The sequence below is a fragment of the Manis javanica genome, chromosome 4 (genome assembly GCF_040802235.1).
Source record: "Manis javanica isolate MJ-LG chromosome 4, MJ_LKY, whole genome shotgun sequence".
In the NCBI taxonomy this organism is placed as follows: Eukaryota; Metazoa; Chordata; class Mammalia; order Pholidota; family Manidae; genus Manis; species Manis javanica.
Window position 1 is genome coordinate 84,865,940 of NC_133159.1, and position 22,321 is coordinate 84,888,260.

At 37.6% G+C, this 22,321-nt stretch overlaps 1 protein-coding gene across 1 annotated transcript in view; it reads left to right on the forward strand.

The window, feature by feature from the left end:
* Positions 1-216: 216 nt before the first annotated feature.
* The window catches only part of PLPPR4 (phospholipid phosphatase related 4), a 48,294-nt gene continuing 26,189 nt past the window's right edge, over positions 217-22,321 (forward strand). Inside the window, exon 1 of the mRNA XM_017665776.3 lies at positions 217-752. Within this exon, the coding sequence (XP_017521265.1) occupies positions 531-752 (222 nt within the window). The 5' untranslated portion in view covers positions 217-530. The remainder of the gene's footprint in view (positions 753-22,321) is intronic.

Below are 22,321 nucleotides of genomic sequence, written 5' to 3' on the forward strand. Positions count from 1 at the left end.
GGTGATTCAGTGTTGTAGGGTCTCCTGCGCAGAGAATCTTCAGAAGGGACTGCCATTCCTGGATAGCAGCCAGTTCCCACCAGGGTCTACTTTTCAGTATGGGATCCTAGTTTTAATTTCACACACGCAGAGGTCAGTTTTCATTTGTGGGTCAGAGCTCAAGAGCTGGGCTTCTGCTATCCAGCAATCCTGACGCTAGCATTCCTAGACTGACCCAGGAGGCTGCCCAGTGGGGGCGTGGGGGCCTGTGCTGCTCCCCAGACTGTCTGCTGCAGAATACAGGGAATGCTTCCTCTTTTCCGATTCTTGACGTCAAGCTCCTATAGCCACCAAGCCTCGCAAGGGCGGTGGAGAGCCGAGGGAGGGCAGCGGGAGGGGAAGCCATTGCAGCAACAGCTTGGAGGAGGTTGCTGGACGCCTCTCCTTGGAGAAAAACAGGCAGCGGGAGCCAGAACAGGGAGGAAGAGGACCTTCCCTCTCGGGCAGCCTCCGGGTTGCTGCAGAGGGGAGGAGAGAGGCGGGGGCGCTGCATGCAACGCGCTGGCTCCAGCGGCGCCCGCGGGGAATGTGACATCAGCGGCGCCGGGCGCTTGCGGCTGGAGGAGGCGGCTCGCCTCGGCAGCGCGGTGCACACCTCGCCCCGGGGTGGACGCAGACCTGGGCAGGCGGCAGGGATGTCGGCGAAGGAGAGGCCAAAGGGGAAAGTGATCAAGGACAGCGTGACCCTCTTGCCCTGCTTTTATTTCGTGGAGGTGAGTTGGCCCAGCGCCTTGGCGTAATGCAGATCCTCCGGGCATCTCCGGAGCGAATTCAAGAGCTGGACCCTGTTGGAGGCGCGGAGACGCGGCCAGGGTGCGCGCCGCTGCCCCCAGATGCCCGACTCTCCCCTCCCCCCCAGGTTCTGGGGAGCCCCCGCAGTGTGCCTGTGAGTGCCTGCCAGCCAGGGGTGATTTCCACTAGCGGAGTCGCGGCCAGGTGGCCTGCAGGGGAGAGATACCTGTGTGAGTGAGTGTGGGGCTAGTTCCCCGGCCCTCCTGTGGGGCCTGTGCACAGTGTTTGTGGCCCAGAGGGGCCATGATGCCGGTATTTTGGGATATGGGTCTCCGGTCGGCTAGTACGTATCTAGAACTCTGTGAGCTTTTGATAAGAATTCAAATGCACATAGCCGTGCCTGGGGTGTATGAGTGCCGGGAATATTTATACAGTATCAGGATAATTGATTGCTTTATTACAAACAAACAAACAAATACGGTTCCCCTATATAATTACTGTGGTGCTCACATCTGCTTCTAAAATTGGGTCCACATCTTTGGGCATCAATCTATTGGCCTTTTTTATGATTAACAGAAATTATATATGTGTGTGTGTGTGTGTATTTTTTAAATAAGTGACATCATTTGATTTTACATGAATTGCACATATACACTTAATCTGTGCTGAGCAGTATTTATTACAGATAAGCAATTCCTATGCAGATGTATTCAAAATGAACATGTAACTTACCAAAACGCCTTATTTAATAAGGGAAGAACAATTTATGGAAGGGTTGTAAAGATTGACAGGTGCAGTGATTCCATGCACTATGTCCATTGCATTAGGAAGACATTTTTAAGCAAGAGGTTTATTAATCATAGGTAGAAAAGGGATGTATTGGATAGGTTTAGTGAAATCAGATGGTTTTGGACATAGAACTATGTTCTGTAATTAGAGCCTGGATTGCATAGAGAATTATGAGACTGTTGCTGAATTATAAATGTCCTTACTTGGCTGTCTTTTTAGCCAAATATGGAGGTTTAGCACTTTCAGTTACAGATAGTAGACTGTTTTTGATGATTGTGAGACTATCTATGCTGAGGGATAGTCCCTGCTTTGAAACTTGGGGGAAGGGACATTGTCATATTGTCCAGGCAGATGACAGTGTATTTGCAAGTTTCTCTTAGTTGTCACAATTTTTTTTGAGTGGTTTCAGTTTTAAGAAAGGTGTATGTGACTTGCATAAGTCTCAGAGAAATGTTGGGTGATTCCTTCATCCATGATCCACAAAAAAAGAAGGAAAAAAATGGTCCTATTTATTTAAAGTAATTATTTGATTCATTTGTTTTTGCCTTCTCCTTTCACAAGAGATTTTGAAACCATGGTTTAGGTAATTCAGTTGAAAGATAATAGGATTTTCTCAAGAAAAATGTGGCAGAAGATTCCATCATGAAAAGGGTAGAAGAATAGAAAGATGGGATATCTATATCTGCCTTGGAGTTAAATCCTGTCAGTCCACTTGTCGCATTGCAAATCCACTGTGGTTTTGTACTAAAGCACTTTCATTCATGTCTGGATGTTACATCTATCCAGGAGAAATCAGTCAATGGTAGGTTTCCACCTCCAAGATGGAGCACCCCTGAGGTCAGCTAGTAGCTGACTACATATGGATTGCAGCCATTTGGCTTCAAGGAAAATACTTTCATGAAAGAGGATGCAAACTGAGAATTACAAATATGCCTTTAGGGAGACTGTGTGTGCATTTTTTAGGTACCTTTGTACTAAGGAGTGCATATCATCCCTTAATCTAGAATTTTAAAAGTAAAAATGCTTCATAATGCATTTGAATGTGTCCCTAGGAACATCTCACAAATGTTACTTCTTTTCAATGTGCAGAAATCATTGAATTCATTTTCACCCATTCAGGTACCCTCTAGGAGTCCCTTAGCAACAAGGCAACCCATTGAGCAATTACTTGAAGACAGTTCATGGAGTTTGAGTGAGCATTTGACATTATGACATGACATTATGTCTTGGGTGTAACTCATTTCAAAGGGAGAGCCACAAAACTGGTTCGCAAATTATCTCCTGAAACTTAAACACATGATGAACCAACCACTAAAGAGCCTTTAGAAAACACTGGAACAGTTATTTAAGGGATTGTTGACAGACTGCACTACCAAGCTCTCTTGGAATGATTCATTTTGAAGCTGGAGAGAATCAGCTTTATATCTCATTTGGAGGCTGCATAAATACAGTATGAATTAACAGTCCAGTAAAATGCTCCAGAGTAATGATACTTGCTTTATAACATAGTTTCTCAAGACCTTAGTAATTAAAATAGAAAAGTGAAACATGAGTGAATCTTAAATCACACAGGAGTCCAAAGCTTTCTCTGTTACTTCCGACAATAATTTAAATAACAAAAAGGGGCAAAAAGTTTGGATTCTGAGGAGAAAACTCTGGGTCTCACATCAGTGACACCACAGACAATTTAAACTTTGCCTTAATTCAAAGAGTTTAGATTGTTTTAAACTGCTATTCATGATAGGTCTGAGATCTGAAGAAACTTTAGGAAAGAGAAGCAACTTTCATTCAGACTAGAGGGGGCTGAAATCAATTTAGTCTGAATTATGGCAGAAAAAGGGCATCATGATCTACTGGGAAAAACCTGAGCTTTGCAGACCTGGTTCATACACCACCTATGCTATATACCACTCAGATAATTCTGGGCAAGCTACCTTTCTCATCCTCAATTTCTGCATATATGTAATAGCATTTATATGATATAATATAAATATACATATTCATATATAATAGAAATTATAATACCCATACCTTAGATTACATTATGATGTTAAAATATTCAGACACGGCGACTGTCATGCCTGGGATAGAGTAGGCACTGGAGGTGTGTCACTTTCTTTCCTCTCTCATAACTGCCCTTGACCTAAATGGATTATTTTACTTTTAAACTAGTTTAAGGGATCAAGTCCTGATAAGCTCTAGCTTGTGAGTTCCTGTTGTTCAGAGGAAGCCACCACCTCCCCAACTTTTAGAAGTGGTCTGGGTTTCAGAAGTTTTCTGAAATTGGCCTATCGCAATGGATCTGAATGGAGAGAGTAAATAGCTGAGTGCTATTTACAGTTTGTGCAATAACAGCCATCATTTATGAAGCACTTCATAGGTACTAAGAATAAAGCTAAATGCTTTACATGTACATCTCATTCAGTCTTCAAGGATTATCATTAAGAAAGAGGTCATGCTTATCCATGTTTCAAAGAAGAAGAAACTGAAACTGAGGAAGTTATAAAACTTACCCAGGTTTACAAAGCAGGTGGGAGGCAGAGCCAGGTGGGACCCCAGAGCCCAGGCCCTTAACCACTGCAATAGCTGCCTTTCTCAACATGTTGAAAGAATATTCACATAGGCAAAGTTCCCATGGTTTCCCTCCGGTGAAAATCGGAAGATGGGGTTGAAAGTAGGGGCCCACTGACAAAGGTGATGCAGTTATGCGTGACAACAGACCAACTTCCTCAGCTGAGTTCGGCCTTGACACCCCCATGCTGATTCACTACTTAGTGGTCAGTGTCCCCTCCACAGATCCCCATGCCTAGGTAAGCGAAAGAGGAGAGACCCTGGCAGCCAGTTTGCAGAATGTCAGGGTAGAAGGAATGTATATCCTTGTGGGCACTGGACTGCAGTGCTCAGCCACACTCTAAAATCAAGTAATCTTGTCATAGTTCACCACTAAGCTTGATGTTAAGCCAACATTAAGTAAGTTGACTTCTCCTACATCTCTGATTTATGCTGTCAATTATCTGCTGATAAAAGGGCTTATGACTGAGAGTAATTAAATATATCAATATTACATGATGATGTGAAAAACACGATGTAATTTTCAGCCCAGTTATCTCACTTTATGAACAAGTTTGATAGTTCAGTTTTTCATTGTTCAACTCAGAAGATAAGAGGACAAGTTATGAAAGAAGCTCTCAAACAAGCATATCCAAGGCCTAATCAGGTTGAACAGAAAAGCAGGTAAAAAGAAATGTTCCACTGAAGAGGTTTCTCTTGCCTTTCAAGTTCCAAAGCATTCTCCAAGTGATGGATGGTCCTATCACTTACGGTGGCAACTGCAGCCAGAAGCACACCTAGACTTACTTAGTAAGAGGTCTTTCAAGCTGGCTAATCCAGTATTTTATGAGATAAGGCTGGTTGTCTGTATATCTGATGTGTTTCCTTTATGAAAGCATTATAAGGGCCCCACCTGTGCTCAGACTCAAAATTGTGCTCTTATTAGTCATCCTCTTCAAAGATGTGAGTTCTCATTGATTCAGTATGTAATATAAACAAATTACAGATTACCTTTTAAGCTAAAAAGATACAAATTCTTAATAAATAAATAGGGAAGACATTCTTTGCATTTAAACATTCTGCTTTATGGCATATATTTTTATTAATAATCTAATGTTTAGTTTATGGAGGTAGAAGAGCTCTTACTGACATACAAAGATATTTTTATAGGGCTATAAATAAAGTTTGAGGTTGACTGACTCACCTAGGGTCCCATAGCTGATCTTAAAACCAGCCCAGAGTTCAGCATATAGCAAGCACCCAATAAATATTTTTTGGACAAAGAAATAAGATAGTTTTAAATTTCTTCTTTCTCTCTTTCTCACACACACACACACACACACACACACACACACACACACACACTCCTATACACAAAGGTATGCATGAACACAGAGGGATTGAAAATATCTTTTCACTCTCTCTCTGTTAAGCTTGAAATAACAGTATCTGAAGCATTACAGATTCAAAATATTTTAAATGCAGCAAACTTGATATTAAACAGTCTTCACTAATTTGAATGTTATACTTTACAATGGACAAGTTTCAAGATTTTCTTAACCTAGACAATGTTTGTTAATACTAGACAGTGTGCTCTGGAGTGAAAGCTGTTGTTTCTCTGTTGCCGTCCTTCCTGGAGAAGTTCAAAAAGTCTTTGCTTGAGCAAAGACCCTGGTTAGTTTAGTCTGAACACCAGGCCTAGACATTTTGTGATGTTTTGACAAAACGTTAATATGATTTTTGTTTTCTTCCAACTGGAAAATGTCTACAGATTCTTAACTGTAGCAAGCATTAATTCACAACATTTCTGTTGTATCTCATCAACTATGTAAAAATTATATAACCCATTTGATCTTCTGGCTGAAAAATATAGCTAACTTACTTCCTTTTACATAAACCTTTAGCATCAGTAGGAAGTATAAAATCACATCATTTTCCATTGCATGTACCAAAATAGTAGCTGTAGATTTTTTCGTTTTTCTAGATGGCATAGAGAGATTGTCTGCTCAAAGTACTCCAAACCCTGCCAAAGGAGATGAGATGACAAATCTTCCCTTCTCTTTTAGAGTCACAATGCACAAAGCCTTTGATGAAAAACAAAAAGGCAATAGAGAAGATAACAGGTTCCTAAGTTTTAGAGACTAAATGAGGACATTTTCACAAATACCAAGACTGTTTATTGAGCATAGAACCTGCTATTTGAGAATTCTATGTTATTCCTAGGCACCATCACTCTCCTAGTGTGTCTCCATGGCCAAGTCACTCATATTGTTCTGTGTCCTACTTTTCTCTAACAGGAAAAAAAATACCTGGTTTCTACCAACCCCAAAGGGAGATTAATAATAATAATGAACTAATAGTCCATTTCCAACCTCCTTTATATGACAGATCCTGTGCATACATTATCTTTAATCCTGAGAACCACCCTAGAATGTAGTATCAATATTGTATTAATATAGTATTGAGAAGGTATTTTTCCTTATTTTTTACATCAGTAAACTGAGAGAACTAAATATTCTTCCCTGGGCACACAGCAATTAGGTGAAGGAGCCAGGATATGAGTGATTGTCCATTTTGCTCTAGCATTAATTAGCATTATCCAACTCCAGCTCATGCATGCTTCTAGTGATAATGCTAAACTGAACAAAGAAGTGAATGAGAAGACCCCACTCCCCACCCTTGCCATGACTTGGCTAACTTCATGGTATCTGAAGTCCTGTACTTGGAAGATGTCTGGGTGGGGTTCTGAGTCATGGAATAGAGTTTTTCTCTTCATTCAGCTACTTAGCACTATCTCCTACTTACAGTAACTGATTTGATTCTGAGTGGATGTGTAGATGGCTCGATGACTGGTTTCTGAAAAAGGTGTTTTTGGAAAGCACAAATAGCATCCATGAGTCTCCTGTGGAGACTGAATGAGGAGCTACCGGGAGAAAGAGAGGGAAGAGTTGGAACTGAATTAAAATTAGAAAAGTAGAATCTGTAGGTCTATGAGAATGGTGGAGTATGGAGGAAAGATCTCCCAAAGAGATAATAGAAACAGAGAGAGGCCAGGCCAAGGAGAATTAGGAGTAAGAGCAGGAAAATTAGTCACAGCAGATTTCCTCGCTGCATATGTGTGCAACACAGGCTATTGCTTAAGCAACTTCTCTTTAAAGGAATTAAGGATATGTCTTAGAGAATTAAGTTGAATAAAATCACGTACTCCAGGAACATCCGATTTGATTATTCTATAAACAAATTGGCTTGAAAAGGTTAACTGAACTGCCTAAAATCACACTGTGGTTAATATCAGATCAGGAATAGAACGTAAGTCTCCTGACTCCTGTTCTAGTGCTCGTTTCTAATTACTGCTATTTCTAGAATCCCTTATGTAAGAAAGTTTCTCCAGGATTCTAACACTTGAAATGCAGGTCATTCTAATTCTTCATTTAAACAAATTGTTCTAGCTGTTTGAAAATTATCTCTAAATACTTAGGTACACATTTTGTGCACCACATTGCATTAAACAACATGTTAAGGCAATTATGAATGGATCTTCTGCTTTTCCAAATATTTAGGCTCTTTGAAAAACATGGTTACAACTAATGATCCTAAGTTTAGAAGTGATATTTTTTTTTCTCATTGCCTAATTGCCTACCTGTGATTTCACAACTACTTTCTTTGACACAAGGTCTCTGACAGACCTGAAGGAAAGAAGAAACATTGGAACCAGTAAGAATGTAATTTACATTGTCAGTTTTCTATTACAGTTTAATGTATTTTTTTCCATGTACACTATCTCATTTGATCCTTTAAATACAACTGAGGAGTAGGTATCAACACTGTTTTACAAATTAAGTAATTGAGACTAAGGGGGTTCCAAGAACTTGCCTAAAACCCAAGTACTGCTATTCTACCATGTAGGCCACAAGAATAAAGAGGCTGTATTTAAACTGTGAAATGTCTAATTATGAGCATCTCAGTTTTTTATAGTTTCATCTAGAGTTAATTAGTTGAGAAATGTACTGCCAGGTAACTATGTAATGGAGTAATTTCCTCAAGGTCAAGTGGGCTTTAGGAAGAGGAAGCCAAGGACAGAAATGCTCATTTTGACACAATGTTGAGGTGTTTTTCCTGTCAGTAATTAGGCATTGAATCAATTGCCCAATAGGTTCATTATTGTTTGGTTGTTTTTATATCACAAAACATTTATGTTAGTCAACATAAAGAAGGAGAATTGCTTTCTTATTTGCTGTAACACGATGGCTTCTGTACATTCTCCTAAAACTAACATTAGAACCATTCCATATAAACTAAAGAGAAGAGGAAACACATAATTAAAATCAATGTATTTAGAGGAGAAGGTAAATGAGGCATCAGTACATTTCATAGACTGTCGTTTGGGAGTGGGAACTGTGGAACATATGTGCGTATGGTGTCCACCATTTACTGTCTTCGCCAAAAGCCTGGACTGTGGGATTGCCTTAGAGGTAAAACTGCCATTTAATAAAATCCTAACCATGCTTCAGAAAGTGGGTCCTCATGGACAGAGTCCAAAAGACACCAATCTTATATTAAGGACTCTCCAAAAAAGGGTACTAAATTACCAGGGCGTAATCTGTTTGTACTTTCATGGCAATTCATTTATTCACTGAATAAATATTTATTGATTGCTTATTATGTGACTTTTGGTTAAGTTAATGGAAATAATATGAAATCATTACTGACATACTTCCTAGTTCATAGTAGAATTTCAATAAATTTGCACTGAATGGATGGAATAAAATAGCACTAATAATTATGAACATAAATTTTCCCTTAACTTTCATTTTTCAGCCAGAGGAGACATTTTTATTTGTAAAGAAAGTGATGATGAATACCCCTTCAAACATTGCTCTGCCTCATGGATTATTGAGCACCTGAAGATTAAAACAATCTTCAAGGTCTGTATGAGTCCTCAGTTCTTAATTATACTTATTTTTTGATGTAAGTCTTACCTATACCTATGGCTTTTTTTTTTTTTTTTGAGATTTGAGACTTCAAAGAGAAACATCATTTAAACAAAGAATTTACAGTCTTAATTTTCATAAGACACACATGCTAGCAATGATCTACAAAATGATCATTTAGTAGAACCTACCAATAGATAACAATTTTTTACTTTTATAAAAGAATATGGTTTTTTTACTTGGTCTACTCATTAGCTTTGTAATCCTAGACATATAATTAATTCACTTCCTTCAAACCTCAGTTTCCACATTTGTGAAATGGTGAAAATACTGTGGACATGTTCGTTTTTGTGACCTTTTAATTATATGTAAATTCTGTAATATGGCTAACAATTCCCAGTGGGAACTCAGCGCCTAGTAAATGAGTTTTCTCTTTCCCATTTATCAACACTCACCTAACCTCCATCTTGTCTAAAGTAAACTTTCTATGTGGTTTTAGATATTATTAGGTTTCTTGGAAAGGACTTTGTTTTCCTATTTTTTTGTATCACACATTTAGGTGTGTTTTATAATGCACATACAGTGATAAAGTAATTCATTACAATATATAAATACATAAAAGCAAATGCTTATTGGAATGTGTACTGGTTTTTTATTGACTGAGGTACACGTGCACATCCCCCCCACACACATACACACTCATATAATGGAGACCACTTGCCTTAAGTGCCGGTACTTGACCTTGTCAGAGGAAGAGAAGTCACATTTACTGAGCATCTGCTATATACTAGCGTAACACCTCTACTGCAAGTCCTTGCTCCAGGGATGTTAATAGGCCCATACTCTGGGAGACCCTGCCATTCTTACCTCTTTTAGGGTTCTGTGGTATCATGTACCAACTCAGCAGCAGGGGCTTTCCTGTGCAAATTACATGTGGTCCCATGTCTGAATTGAGCTATCTGTGAAATAAATAAATTTATCTGCAAAAAATAGTGAATGAGGCAAAGGATAATCCAACCTTTGGGAATAAGTCACCTAATTTAAGCTATAAGGAAAAGATTTGTTGCAGTCAGTTGGATAAGGCCTAAAGAAGAAACAGACTTTTTGCCCATTAGATAATGATTTAGAGATGCTTGTATTGTAGCAACTGAGATTTGAGAAACTAAGACAGAGAATTTCCAGCTCTGAAGAGTTTGGTATAGTCTTTTTCATGGGAAAACCTTATAAGAAGATGTCAACAATGTGTTGTAAACTCTACATTATACAGAGAAGAACTTTTAAAACTCTTCTATCCTCAGCTCTCAGCCAGTTTCTAGCTTCCAAATGGATTTTATATGTATGAGGAAAAATTATTTGGAGATCCCAGATTTTTTGGTACTTTAATGTCCTGGATAACATTGGTCCTAGTGATTTTTAGATAGTTAGACTAGGAGATAAATAAGGAAGAATTCTTTTTTAAATTAATTTTATTTTCTTTCTAGCCTCTCAAGCAATATAAGTAGCAGGTGGCAGATAAATTCTCAAAAAATTTGTGTTGCATTGATTGTTATGTTGGTCAAGAATCAAAAAGCTTAATTAATGGACATAGACAGAACCTGTACTGAACCTCAGCTTTGGTCTTGACCTTGGCTTTGGTCTTCTATGCCTGACCCTGAATGCTAATGGTCCTTTCACTTCAGTTCAGAAAGAGAGGAAGAAAGTGCTAAAACTTAGGTGCCCAGATATATGTTCCAATGTGTTTGAGGAGGGCTAAGTGCAGCACCACCTAGGATGCTCTTTGGGGCTATAAAAGACTTTATGAACCCCTCATTCCAAGGCTCCCAGCCCCCTTGACTCAGAAGGCTCTGCTCCTGGCTCCACCACCACCCTTTCGTCTTACGATTGCAGAGGCCAATGCAGCAGACTAGGAGGGAGAGGGCTGGTAGGAGATGGCCCTGCAAACCACAGAGACCTTAGTGTGCTGTGCCTCAGTCTCACATTCTTTCCTGTGTTGTTTCTTCATTTTCCAAGTTGCATTAAAAATCATAATGAGGACAGCAATTTTCAGTCTAGGCAGAGGGTGTCTAGCATAACTGAGGGGTAGAGACTGAGCTAGGGCAGCGAGGCAGGGACTCGCCCTTCTCCAGCAGCAAAATAAGGCTGCTTAGCTTCACATACCAGATGGTCAGGTTGCCAAAATACGAGGCTGTTCAAAGCTTGGCATACAAGTGGAGATTAAACACATCTCTAATGGGTAGCTATTTCTTTAAATGAGTAGGGAAGCTGGTTAAAAAAATGTCAGCATATACTTCTATAGCTTTTCTTCTTCCTTCCTAATTACAACCCTTAAATAGAATTTGTGCCTCATATCAAATTTACCGAGTATCATAATTCCTCCAGGTGGTAAAGATACCTCAAAACAAATGCTGGGCATAGAAGCCACAGGGCATAAATCTGCAAAGAAGTAAAAAGCTAACCTTTTCAAACAATATGGCCTCTCTCTTACTTACTTACCAACTTTACATTTCCCTGTATTGCCCTGGAAGATGACTGGTTAGCCAGAGACGGGTAAGATTCCTCAAGGGAGGAACAACCTAAGACAGGCACAGTCACAGGTGATCCATCAGGTGAGAAATTGGGGATCAACAGAGGTGAGGCTTAGAACCTCACCCCCCCCTGTTTTGAGAGAAATCTTCTGCATCCATGGATGTTTTATTGCCCTTGTCTAGCTTGCATTAACACATAGTCTCCAGGCACACACCTGATCATCTACATTTGCCCTCTTACAACACTAAACTATGTTTTCTACCTTTATCTTGCATCTACCTACCACTTCAGCATTTTATTAAAAAATAAAAATAAAAATAATAATAATAATAATAAAGGGAGAAATGTGGGATCCACATATAAATCAAGTATAAAAATCAAATGAATATTCATATTTGACCTGATTGTTTATAGTTCATAATGCATGATCAAAACTGAAAGTTTCTGTGATGACTGCCCTTGTACTGTTCACCATGTAAGAACTTATTCACTATGTAAGAATTTGTTCACCATGTAAGAACTTGTTCGTTATGCTTCAGAAGATTGGAGACTGATGAAAATTAGGCTTGGGGTGGATTATGTGCATTGAGCATTGACTCCCCATATATTGATCAATAAATATGAGAGATGTCCTCTCAAAAAAAAAAGATGTCAGCATAAAGGATTAACATCCAAAATATATAAAGAAATCACATGCTTCAACACCCAAAAAGCAAATAACCTGATTAAAAAATGGACAGAGGATATGAACAGACACTTCTCCAAATAAGAAATTCAGATGGCCAACAGACACTTGAGAAGATGCTCCACATCACTAATCATCAGGGAAATGCAAATTAAAACCACAATGGGATATCACCTCACACCACTTAGGATGGCCAGCATCGAAAAGACTAGGAACAACAAATGCTGACAAGGATGCAGAGAAAAGGGAACCCTCCTACACTGCTGGTGGGAATGTAAGCTAGTTCAACCATTGCGGAAAACAATATGGAGATTCCTCAAAATACTAAAAGTAGAAATACCATTTGACCCAGGAATTCTACTTCTAGGAATTTACCCAAAGAAAACAAGTTCTCAGATTCAAAAAGACATATGCACCCCTATGTTTATTGCAGCACTACTTACGAGATAAGGAAGCAACCTAAGTGTCCATCAGTAGATGAATGGATAAAGAAACTGTGGTGCATATGCACAATGGAATTCTATTCAGCCATAAGAAGAAAACAAATCCTACCATTTTCAGTAACACAGATGGAGCTAGAGGATAATATGCTCAGTGAAATAAGTTAGGCGGAGAAAGACAAGTACCAAACAATCTCCCTCATTTGTGGAGTATAACAACAAAGCAAAACTGAAGGAACAAAATAGCAGCAGACTCACAGACTCCAAGAAGGGACTAGCGGTTACCAAAGGGGAGGGGTGTGGGAGGGCGGGTGGGGAGGGGAGGGAGAAGGGGATTGAGGGGTATTATGATTGGCACACATGGTGTGTGTGGGGGTCTTGGGGAACACAGTGTAGCACAGAGAAGACAAGTAGTTACTCTGTGACATCTTACTACACTGATGGACAGTGACTGCAATAGGGTATGGGGTGAACTTGATAATATGGGTGAATGTAGTAACCACATTGTTTTTAATGTGAAACTTCATAAGACTGTATATCAATGATACCTTAATAAAAAAAATGTCAGCAGCAGCTACAACAATGCTTAAAGTTCCCTCCAGCTTAGAGACATTTCATTTTTACTGGCCACCTGCCAAGGGTCTGTGTATTTTTCCAGATGAAACTGTAAGTCTCCCAAAGGGCATACATGCACACACACACACACACACACACACACACACACACACACACACACACACACACATATCACATTTCCTCTTTCACTCTTGGTTCAAGCCACTTACCTTCTCAGGTGTTTGTGTTGGTCAAGCAATCCAGCAGGAATTAGATAATATTTGTTGTAGACTTTAGTAATAAAATGTGCTTCTTTGTCAAATGTACTCTTATCCCATGTTACATTGTATTTGGGTTATATTTTTGTTCATCTGACTACTGATGCATCTCACAATGAACACATAGTACAATCATAACTTGATTTAGGATATTAGAAAATAAAAGTTATTAATGTCCTACATTAATAGCCCATCTTCAATTTCTCTTTTATTCATTAATCCCTTTCACAGATACATTCAAGTAAATGAGGTCTTAAGCAACCTTGGAAAATTTTAAATCTTGAAGGTGGGCTCATAATGTGCACTTAGGTATGCATCTAAGTATGTAGGAGACAGCTTGAAAAGATAGAGTGGCTCATGATATATTGTTAAATTCACATGTCCAAAATTAGATTAGAAATCTTCTTCTGGGTAATTGGTAGGTCAAAAAAAATAGATCAGGCACATAGAATACATTCAATAAATGTTAAATCATTACATAATAGAAAACATAAAATTTTATAGTGTTAACATAAAATAGTTTAATGATAAATTTGATACATGAATTAGTAAACAACTCAAAAACATAATTTCAAAATACTGGTACCTGTAATTCAATAATCTCTGTGTATATAACATAAGATTATATGTCACTTTGGATCTCAAAATTAGAAATTTGCATCTCTTATTTCATATTTCAGATGTGTAATTTCCAGTTACATCTCATTTCCCTGACATTGTTGGAATGACTGTTTTTTTGCCCAAACTCCCATTTTGTTTGAAATTAAGAAATATGTGTTGATTGGATCCCAAAGATACTATGCATTTCCTTTGTAAGACTGTTCAGGTGTAAATACATATGCTTTCTCCATATGAATAAAATAATCCCACAATTAGTGAAAACATTATTTAACCTGAGTCTATTAAGATCTTAACATTTTTTCAGGGGATATCAAAGTATGTATGCATACTACTACTCAGCAAAAATTTCTTGGTAGCATTCATAGGACATAAAGATAAATGTATCTCATATTAATGTTTCTCAATGGCTTTGGGAAGACGAAGGTCAGTGGTGAAAGTTTTTAGCAAGAGGCAATAGGTATAATAACTACAAACATGAATTTGGGTGGTAAATTTCTTGAGTTTATAATCTAGCAAACAAGCCATACAGTCTTGCACAAATTATGTAATCTTCCTGTGCTCAGTCCCCTCCTCTGCAAGATGGGATAAGAATAGTACCGTCATTAAAGTTGTATTGTGATGATGGCATGAATTCAGAAATGTAAAGTACTTTAAATGGTATCTGGCAAATATTAGTAGCATTAAATTGCTATTAGAACCCATATTTTTAAAAGGTGTATATTCTAAGGGAAAAGAAATTATAGCTGTAAGAAAAATTTTAAAGCAATTACTTTTAACAATTGAAATACAGTTCCCCAGCCTCAGGTCTTAGTATCTCATTTAGTTTAAAGAACAAACTGCTTTTAATTCTTTCCAAGACAATGCACGTACTTTGGTGACTAATTATGTAAGAGCAGCAAATTTTCAGGACCTGAGATTAAAGCTGGTGATTATAAAGTTTACTACCCCAAGCCTAAAGCTAGATCAATATTCAAGTTATAAAACAGCCACATGTCATTATTTCAGACTTTACTGTAAGATCATTGAGATATTGTAATTAGTCTTTTTAGAGCTGTAAAGATATAATTTATATTTGGGCATAAATACACGGGACAGATTTTTCCCATTAAACCTAACATATATATTAGATCTGGTCCTTCTTCCCTATTAATTACCATTGCTATTTGGAGGACTGTATTGGAATTTCTTGTGTTCTTTAATGTTTAAAAAAGAACATCAGAACACTGGAAATTCACAATAGGAACATGTTCTGTGGTAGAAGTAAACAAGGATCTTTATACCTGGGGAATTTTTTTTTGTCATATTAATCACACTACAAGAACTATGTAAACATTTAACATTTTTGTTCAAATCATCCATAAATGTATTAATTTATTGATGATACCCAGTATGTCAGGTCCTGCCCTATACTAGACCGTGGGGGTAGAGAGGCGCCTGAGACAATTTCCCTGCTCTCTAGGGTCCTGTCATTGAATAAGAGGGAAAAGTAGAGGAACAACTGCCACCGCAAGTGTCAATTGCTACAAAAGAGACATTCACCCCGTTATCTCTGTGCAGCTAGAGAAAAAGTTACAAAGGACACGCTTACAAAGAAAAGCCTCTGGAGTTTAAAGGTTCCCAATTCCTGATATTTTATATAAGAAGTCATTCATTAAGAAAGACAGAGTGAAGATAAAAGCAGAAAACACCCAAGACTTAAGTAAAGGTTGTTAAAATATTACCTCCTCTTCCCCCAAAAATGTAATTGTGCTGGAGAAACTGAACAGGGAAGAAGAATATTTAACACCTCGGAACATCTTATCGTTGAGTGTGATTTGAGAGTGCCGGCCACCCCTCCCCCTTGGTGCCTTTTTAACCCCTTGCACACGTGGCCACCTCATGTCTCTGTCCCTTAAGCCAGCATTTCCACTGAAGCCTGGGGCTACTCTTTCCTGAAAAGCACCAGATGAGAGCCAGAGAGCGACATGTGCCAGAGTGGCAGCGGAGTGTCAGGGTGTGGTGAGGCTCGTGCTTCCAGGAACATAGCAGATCAGGTTGCATTTACCGGCCTTGTACTTAGAAGCCAGGCACTCCCAAGGAGGTTATATTAAAATAGATAATTTATGGGGAAATGTCTAAATGGGGAAATGTAATTAAGTGTTGTTTTCTTGTTGGATATGAGTAGGTGCTTAATAAATTCTGCTTTCAGGAATTGAAAGTGAAATGAGCTCTAAAAAGGATAGATACTAGGTTTGAGCAGAAGCAATTTTCATATTGGAGTGATAAAGAAGTTGGTAGAGAAACTAAGAGTTAAAAACAAGTGGGTAGGTTTTTTCAGACTGCACAAACTCCTGCAACACCGTCTCCGCATTTGGGAGCTGCAGCCCTTGCAGCAATGTCGAGGAGGACAGCAGGCTGAGCGCCACGGAAACGCAGTGGAGAGCACATTTCCGGGCCTTAGATGCCAGCCTGGGCATCCAGGTGCTCCCTCTCACAGGCTTTGGGGCGTTCGGGCAATTTCTGTCACCTCTCTCTGTCTCAGTTTTCCCGTTTGTAAATTGGGGGGGACACGTAGATACTTTATAAGGTGTAGATAGAATGCAGCAATCTATTGTAGAACTTAGCACAGTCTTTGGTACTTAGATCCTCAACACATGCTATGTGTTGTTAAAAAATTGCCCATGTTTTCTGGTTCTCTAATAGCAATGCCCTGATTTCTTTGTATTAAATTCAGTGAGAATTTACTGGACACCTAAAACATTCAAAACCCTGTGGGAAATACACAAGTCTCCCTTTTAATTACCAGAGCTTAAAACAGAGATCGGTCGTATACAAAAAACTACAGAGCAAGGCAGACATGTAACAGGTGTGACAAGAAAACATATGGAGTAGGTGAGGCAGTCTTCAGTTCAGGATGGAGAGCATGGAGAAGGTTTCAGGGAGGAAAAAATTATGTCATCCTGACCTTTATGAGGATGATTTTAATGGGAAACCAATGTGAAAATGTAAAGTAAAGCAGAGACGAGACTAGAACATGTCTTTTGGGGAATGAGTGTAATGGGAACATAGGCTGTTTGTGGATTGGGAGAGGGGAGAGCAGGCATAGAGCAAAATCAAGCAAGAAAAACAGATTGAGTCTGTATTACAAAAGGTCAAAAGTGCCGTTCTAAAAAATCTGCACTTTGTTTTGTTATTAGTGCGACACTCTTAAAGGCATGATCAGATGTGAATCCTAGGAGAATTAACTTGGAAGCACTGTGGAGGATGAAACGCTGTGGCAAAGATGGAGGTGGAAGCCCTAATACGTTATAGTGGGTAGTGACAGCGTGAGCGAAATGAGGAATGCTTCTTAAGTCATGAGAGCACACAGAGAATTTAATTAGGTGACAGTGAAAGAAGGCCCTCATTTCCCTGATAGCAAATGAGGCCCAGGAAGGGGAAGTGACTTGTTCTGAATCCCAGAAGCTATAAATGGGGGAGTAAATGGGGAAAGAAACTGGATCCTCCTGGTTTGAAGTCCAACATTGGTTTCCCTCTAACACAGTGCCAATTTAATCTTTATCTACACATATCATGTAAGCCATGTCCATTTTATTTGCGAAACTGGTTTAGATTTCTAGACCTTAAATGACATGATAGACTCATTCTGACTTACCCTTTCCCTTAATACTACAAAGATTAGTGTGTTTTCATAATCTGCATTTTTGAGATTCACTGCAGTTAATCTTAATAGGTTACCATCAGGGTGAAGATAGTCTTAAAGCCATAAAGCCCTGTAATACAATATTAGTTATTATTATTGTCAATATTTGAAGGAAACACTTATCTGTATTAGCTACAAGGCAAAGAATACTAAGGAGTGTCATTAAAGATTGCACTGAAGGAAGGGGGAAATTCTATCATCCCCGTGTGTTGGCCTATGACAACCTCCTATGTGGCCATAAGCTTTAATAAAAATATTTGATCTGCTAATATTTTTTCAAGTTTCATTTTAATGTATTGTATTTAAGTTTTAAATTTCACATTTTATATGATTGTGGGACACTTACTGTTTGTTCCCAGCCTCCCATTTAAAATGTTTTATTAATACCAAAAATGTTCTTTTTCTCTTAGATTATCTTTTGCATATGAGTGGTGTGAGTATACAATTATATTCTTTCACTTCTTGTGACATTATTTATATCACAGAATTCATATTCATAGCCAAGGTAGTTTAACTCTGAAATTCCTCATGCAAGTATTCTTCAAAAGTGAGGGCGATGCTGTTTAAATCGGCCTCTATCACTAGTATTCAGCCTTCTCCCTGCAGCCTTGGACTCTCTCTTAGCATCAGATTGTCATCTTACTCTATTCCTGACAGCTATATTTTAATAATGAAAAGACATCTCAATTTTCCTGTTTTCAAAACAGAACCCTGGATTCCTCCAGCTCAAGCTCCTCCCAACCTTCCCAATCCAGTAAGTGACACCTTTGGCCTGCCCCAATTGCTCAAGTCCCAAAGCCTTGAAATCAGCCTGTATTATTTTCTCTTTGGCGACCAACCCTTCAATAAATCCTGTCATTTCTGTGCCTAAAATCATATCCAAAATCTACCAGCAACTCTCCATCTCCAGTACCACACTTGAGTAAAAGCTGCCTTCATCTCTTGCCTGGCTTATTTCAACTGCCAAGCATCCTGGAACATATAAACTTCATGCTTGCAGAGGGTTTTCTCTGTTTTGTTTACTGCTGTCTTTCTCACACTTAGAGCAGTGCCTAACACATTCTAGGTATTCAAAAAGCATCTGCTGAATTTTGAAGATCCTTCTGAATTTCCACCCTCTGTCTACTTGTGACCCATTACATTCAATCCTCAGCTCAACAGCCAGAGTGATCTTTGTAAAACACAGTTCAAGTCTTTTACACCTCTGCTTAAACTTTCCAAAGTGTTTCCAAATGTACTTGGAATAAAATATTAACTCCAGCCATGGTCTTTTAATTCTCTGCAAAGTTTCATCCCAAATCCAACTCTTTGACTCCATCTTATATCACTTCTTTCTTTTGAGTATGTCTTTTACCTGTTTTTTAAGTGGCTAGTTCTTTCTTGCCCTTTCAAGTCTCTGCTTAAGTGATACCTAGGGTAGGTCTTCCTTCATCGAAAATAGCAATCCAGGTACCCAATTACCACAGCCCTCTCTTTTATCTTCTTTACAGTATATATTCTTTCTACTATTGTAATTCTCAAATTCTTACCTGCCTTCCCCTGCTGGAATGAAATATTTATAAGGACTTTGTTTTATTACATCTGTATTCCCAGAACACAGCACAAGGCCTAGCACTAGAAGACTTTCAATAGACATTTGTTGAATGAATAAATAATTAAATGAGCCATCAATATCACATAGGTTCACTGACCCTCTGTGACTATGATCCCACCAGTTTAAGAGGATCTCACAGGACTCTGAAGTCAAGATCGTCATGAAAAAGGAAAAGAATGGAACTAACCTGTATTGCTCTAGGCTGAGAGAAAAGTGAATTCTCCCAAATCACAAGTAAAGTGTGTTCTTACTATCAACATGCTAAAAGCAAGTAAGCTCTATGACCTAGATAAAATGTCATGACAGATTCCATAAAATGTTTCACTAGAACGGGTATGTAATATAGAATTTTTTTTAATTGGCATCAGAAAAATCAATATTATCTAGCAAATGTAATCTTTTGAAACACTCTTCTTTTGTTTTCCCAGTCCTCTGAAGTTATGATTTTCTTTAAAAATTATCCTAGTATATTTACTCACAAGTTCCTTAGCAGATGGTAACTATAAGAATCAATCTTTCCTTTTTGAAAACCACTTTCTTAGTGTTTAGATAATTTCCATCCTCTGTACTGCTGCATAAAAATAGTGTGGTTCACATTTTTTCTTGGCTAAAACATAACTAGAGAATAAAACTCCTAGTGCCTGACTATATAGACCTTTTAAAATCTTTTTTTAAAATCACATTTGGATACAATCTAGAGAGGTCTGTGTGATTTCCTTATGTATATATCAATTCTTTATCTATGCCAAAATTAGCACAGTCACCTGTTAAATTTTTTACATTCAAAAGAAAGTAATGTTGATGAGCATTTCAAAAGATGAAAGATAACTGTGAAGGTAAGTATGCTTGAAGCAAACACTATAATTTTAATTCATTACACTGTCTGGTAGTAAAATTCAATATAGGAAAACAATATATGTAATTACTTTTTTCCCAAATATTGTAAATATTTTGTTCAAATCACTCTTGCTTGAAAACAAAATTAGTGTAAAAGAAAAAGAGTAAAAGATCTTTTTTAAAAAATCAGAAAAACAAATATTAAAAAGGATGTAAACTATGATTCTTTGAAAACAAATGAAGGTCTTAAAATATGTTTCTATAGGAATTTGAAAGATATTAATACATGAATGAAAGTGGTTAACTGGAAAAATTGGCAGTTTCAAGAAGGCTAATATCTTAAAGGACTAAAATGAATATTAGTAAAGGAAATTATTTTCATTCATATATTAACTTATTATATTTTTTATATATAATTTATTATATGTATATATATGCATATGTATATTTGGAAGACACTATAATGTATACTGTTGGTGAAAAAATAGAAATTAATAAGATTAGTACCCTAACCAAAGGAGATTTTCATTTGGGAAGCAGAGCAAAGGCTGTAACTAACCAAAAGCAGGTAATTATAAAAAAGAGCAGTGTATAAAAATTTCCTGAAAAGAAGTGCATTTAGAAAATTTTAGAGAGTTAAGAGTGAGGAAATTACTTTCAAAAGGGATTACCAAGTAAGGCATTATGAAAAAGGTAACATTTGGTGAGTATATTATTAGTAGTAGTTATGACAGCAACAGCAATACTTACTAACACTTATGAACTACTCTTCATTCCAGATATTGTTCAATATTACTTGCAGTACTATATGTAATCTTTTCAACTGCTTGTGCAGATGGGTACTATCCATGTATTTATTTTATAGATAAGAAAACTGAGATGTAAGTGAAGCATCTCCAAGTTCACATGATTGGTAGGAAGTGGGAGAGCTGATACTAGGACCTCCTATAATTAACCCTGAAAACCGTACGACTCCATTGGTTTTATTACAGTATGTTGAATTCTGAGTCTCCTTCGCTATTTACACAGAAACATATGCAGTAACGCACAAACACACCAATGCACAACTATAGGATATGTGCTTTCATTCTATAGCCATTTCTTCACAGCCCAGTTGAACAGTCTCAAAACTGGTAAACAATGTCTCTACTAGGGAAGATCTACTTAATTTTCAGATTAGTAATGTTAATAAAATTTTGTCCACCTTTCTGCTGCAGACATGAAACTCACTTTACTGGGGCATAATATTTTTTAAATGAGACAAGCAGATAATATTTAGGTGGGTGTCAAAGGCCTCAGATCTGATTCCCATTTACAAAATATATGTAGAATTATAGTTCATATAGAAATATGAACTAAAGGCATCAAGAAAATTTGAAAGATGGTATATTATCAAATTTGATTTAAGAGCAAAATATTTAACATTTCAATTAATGAAGAACTTTTTCTGAATTTATGAAAACCACACTTTCAAGATAATGTTTATTTATGCTAAGTGATGTTTATTTTTAACTAAAGGTTTGTAAATAGAAGCCCTTAATTAAACTTGAAGCTACCCCCATTAATTGATGCTACTTGTATTTCATTGACCTGAAATTCTATTCCATATTTTTAAATGGAAACATTGAATAGTCATTAAGAAATAAGACTTTGGAGCTACAATTCATGGGTTCAAAACCCACCTCTGCCATTTACTATACTGGGTTTACCCACCTGCAAAATGAGGAGAAGAATAGCACCTATTTTATATCATAACAGAAAATTTGATATAAAGTTATAACTTAAAATTCGTTAATAAAATCAAAATTTCTAAAACAAAGTGTCTGGCACACAGTAAGTCCTATTTGAAGCATTTGTTAAACTAAAACTAAAGTATATTTAAGTTTATGTAAGTGGAAAATCTAAATCATGCATATACAGGATGAAAAACTGATTTATTGGTCAAGACTGAAAGCTACTATTCCTTCATTACAAAAGTGGGGAGCAGTGAGGAGAAATGATCAGATATTTGAAGTGACAAAATAATAACAATTCTAATAACAGAAATACATGTTTTCACGTA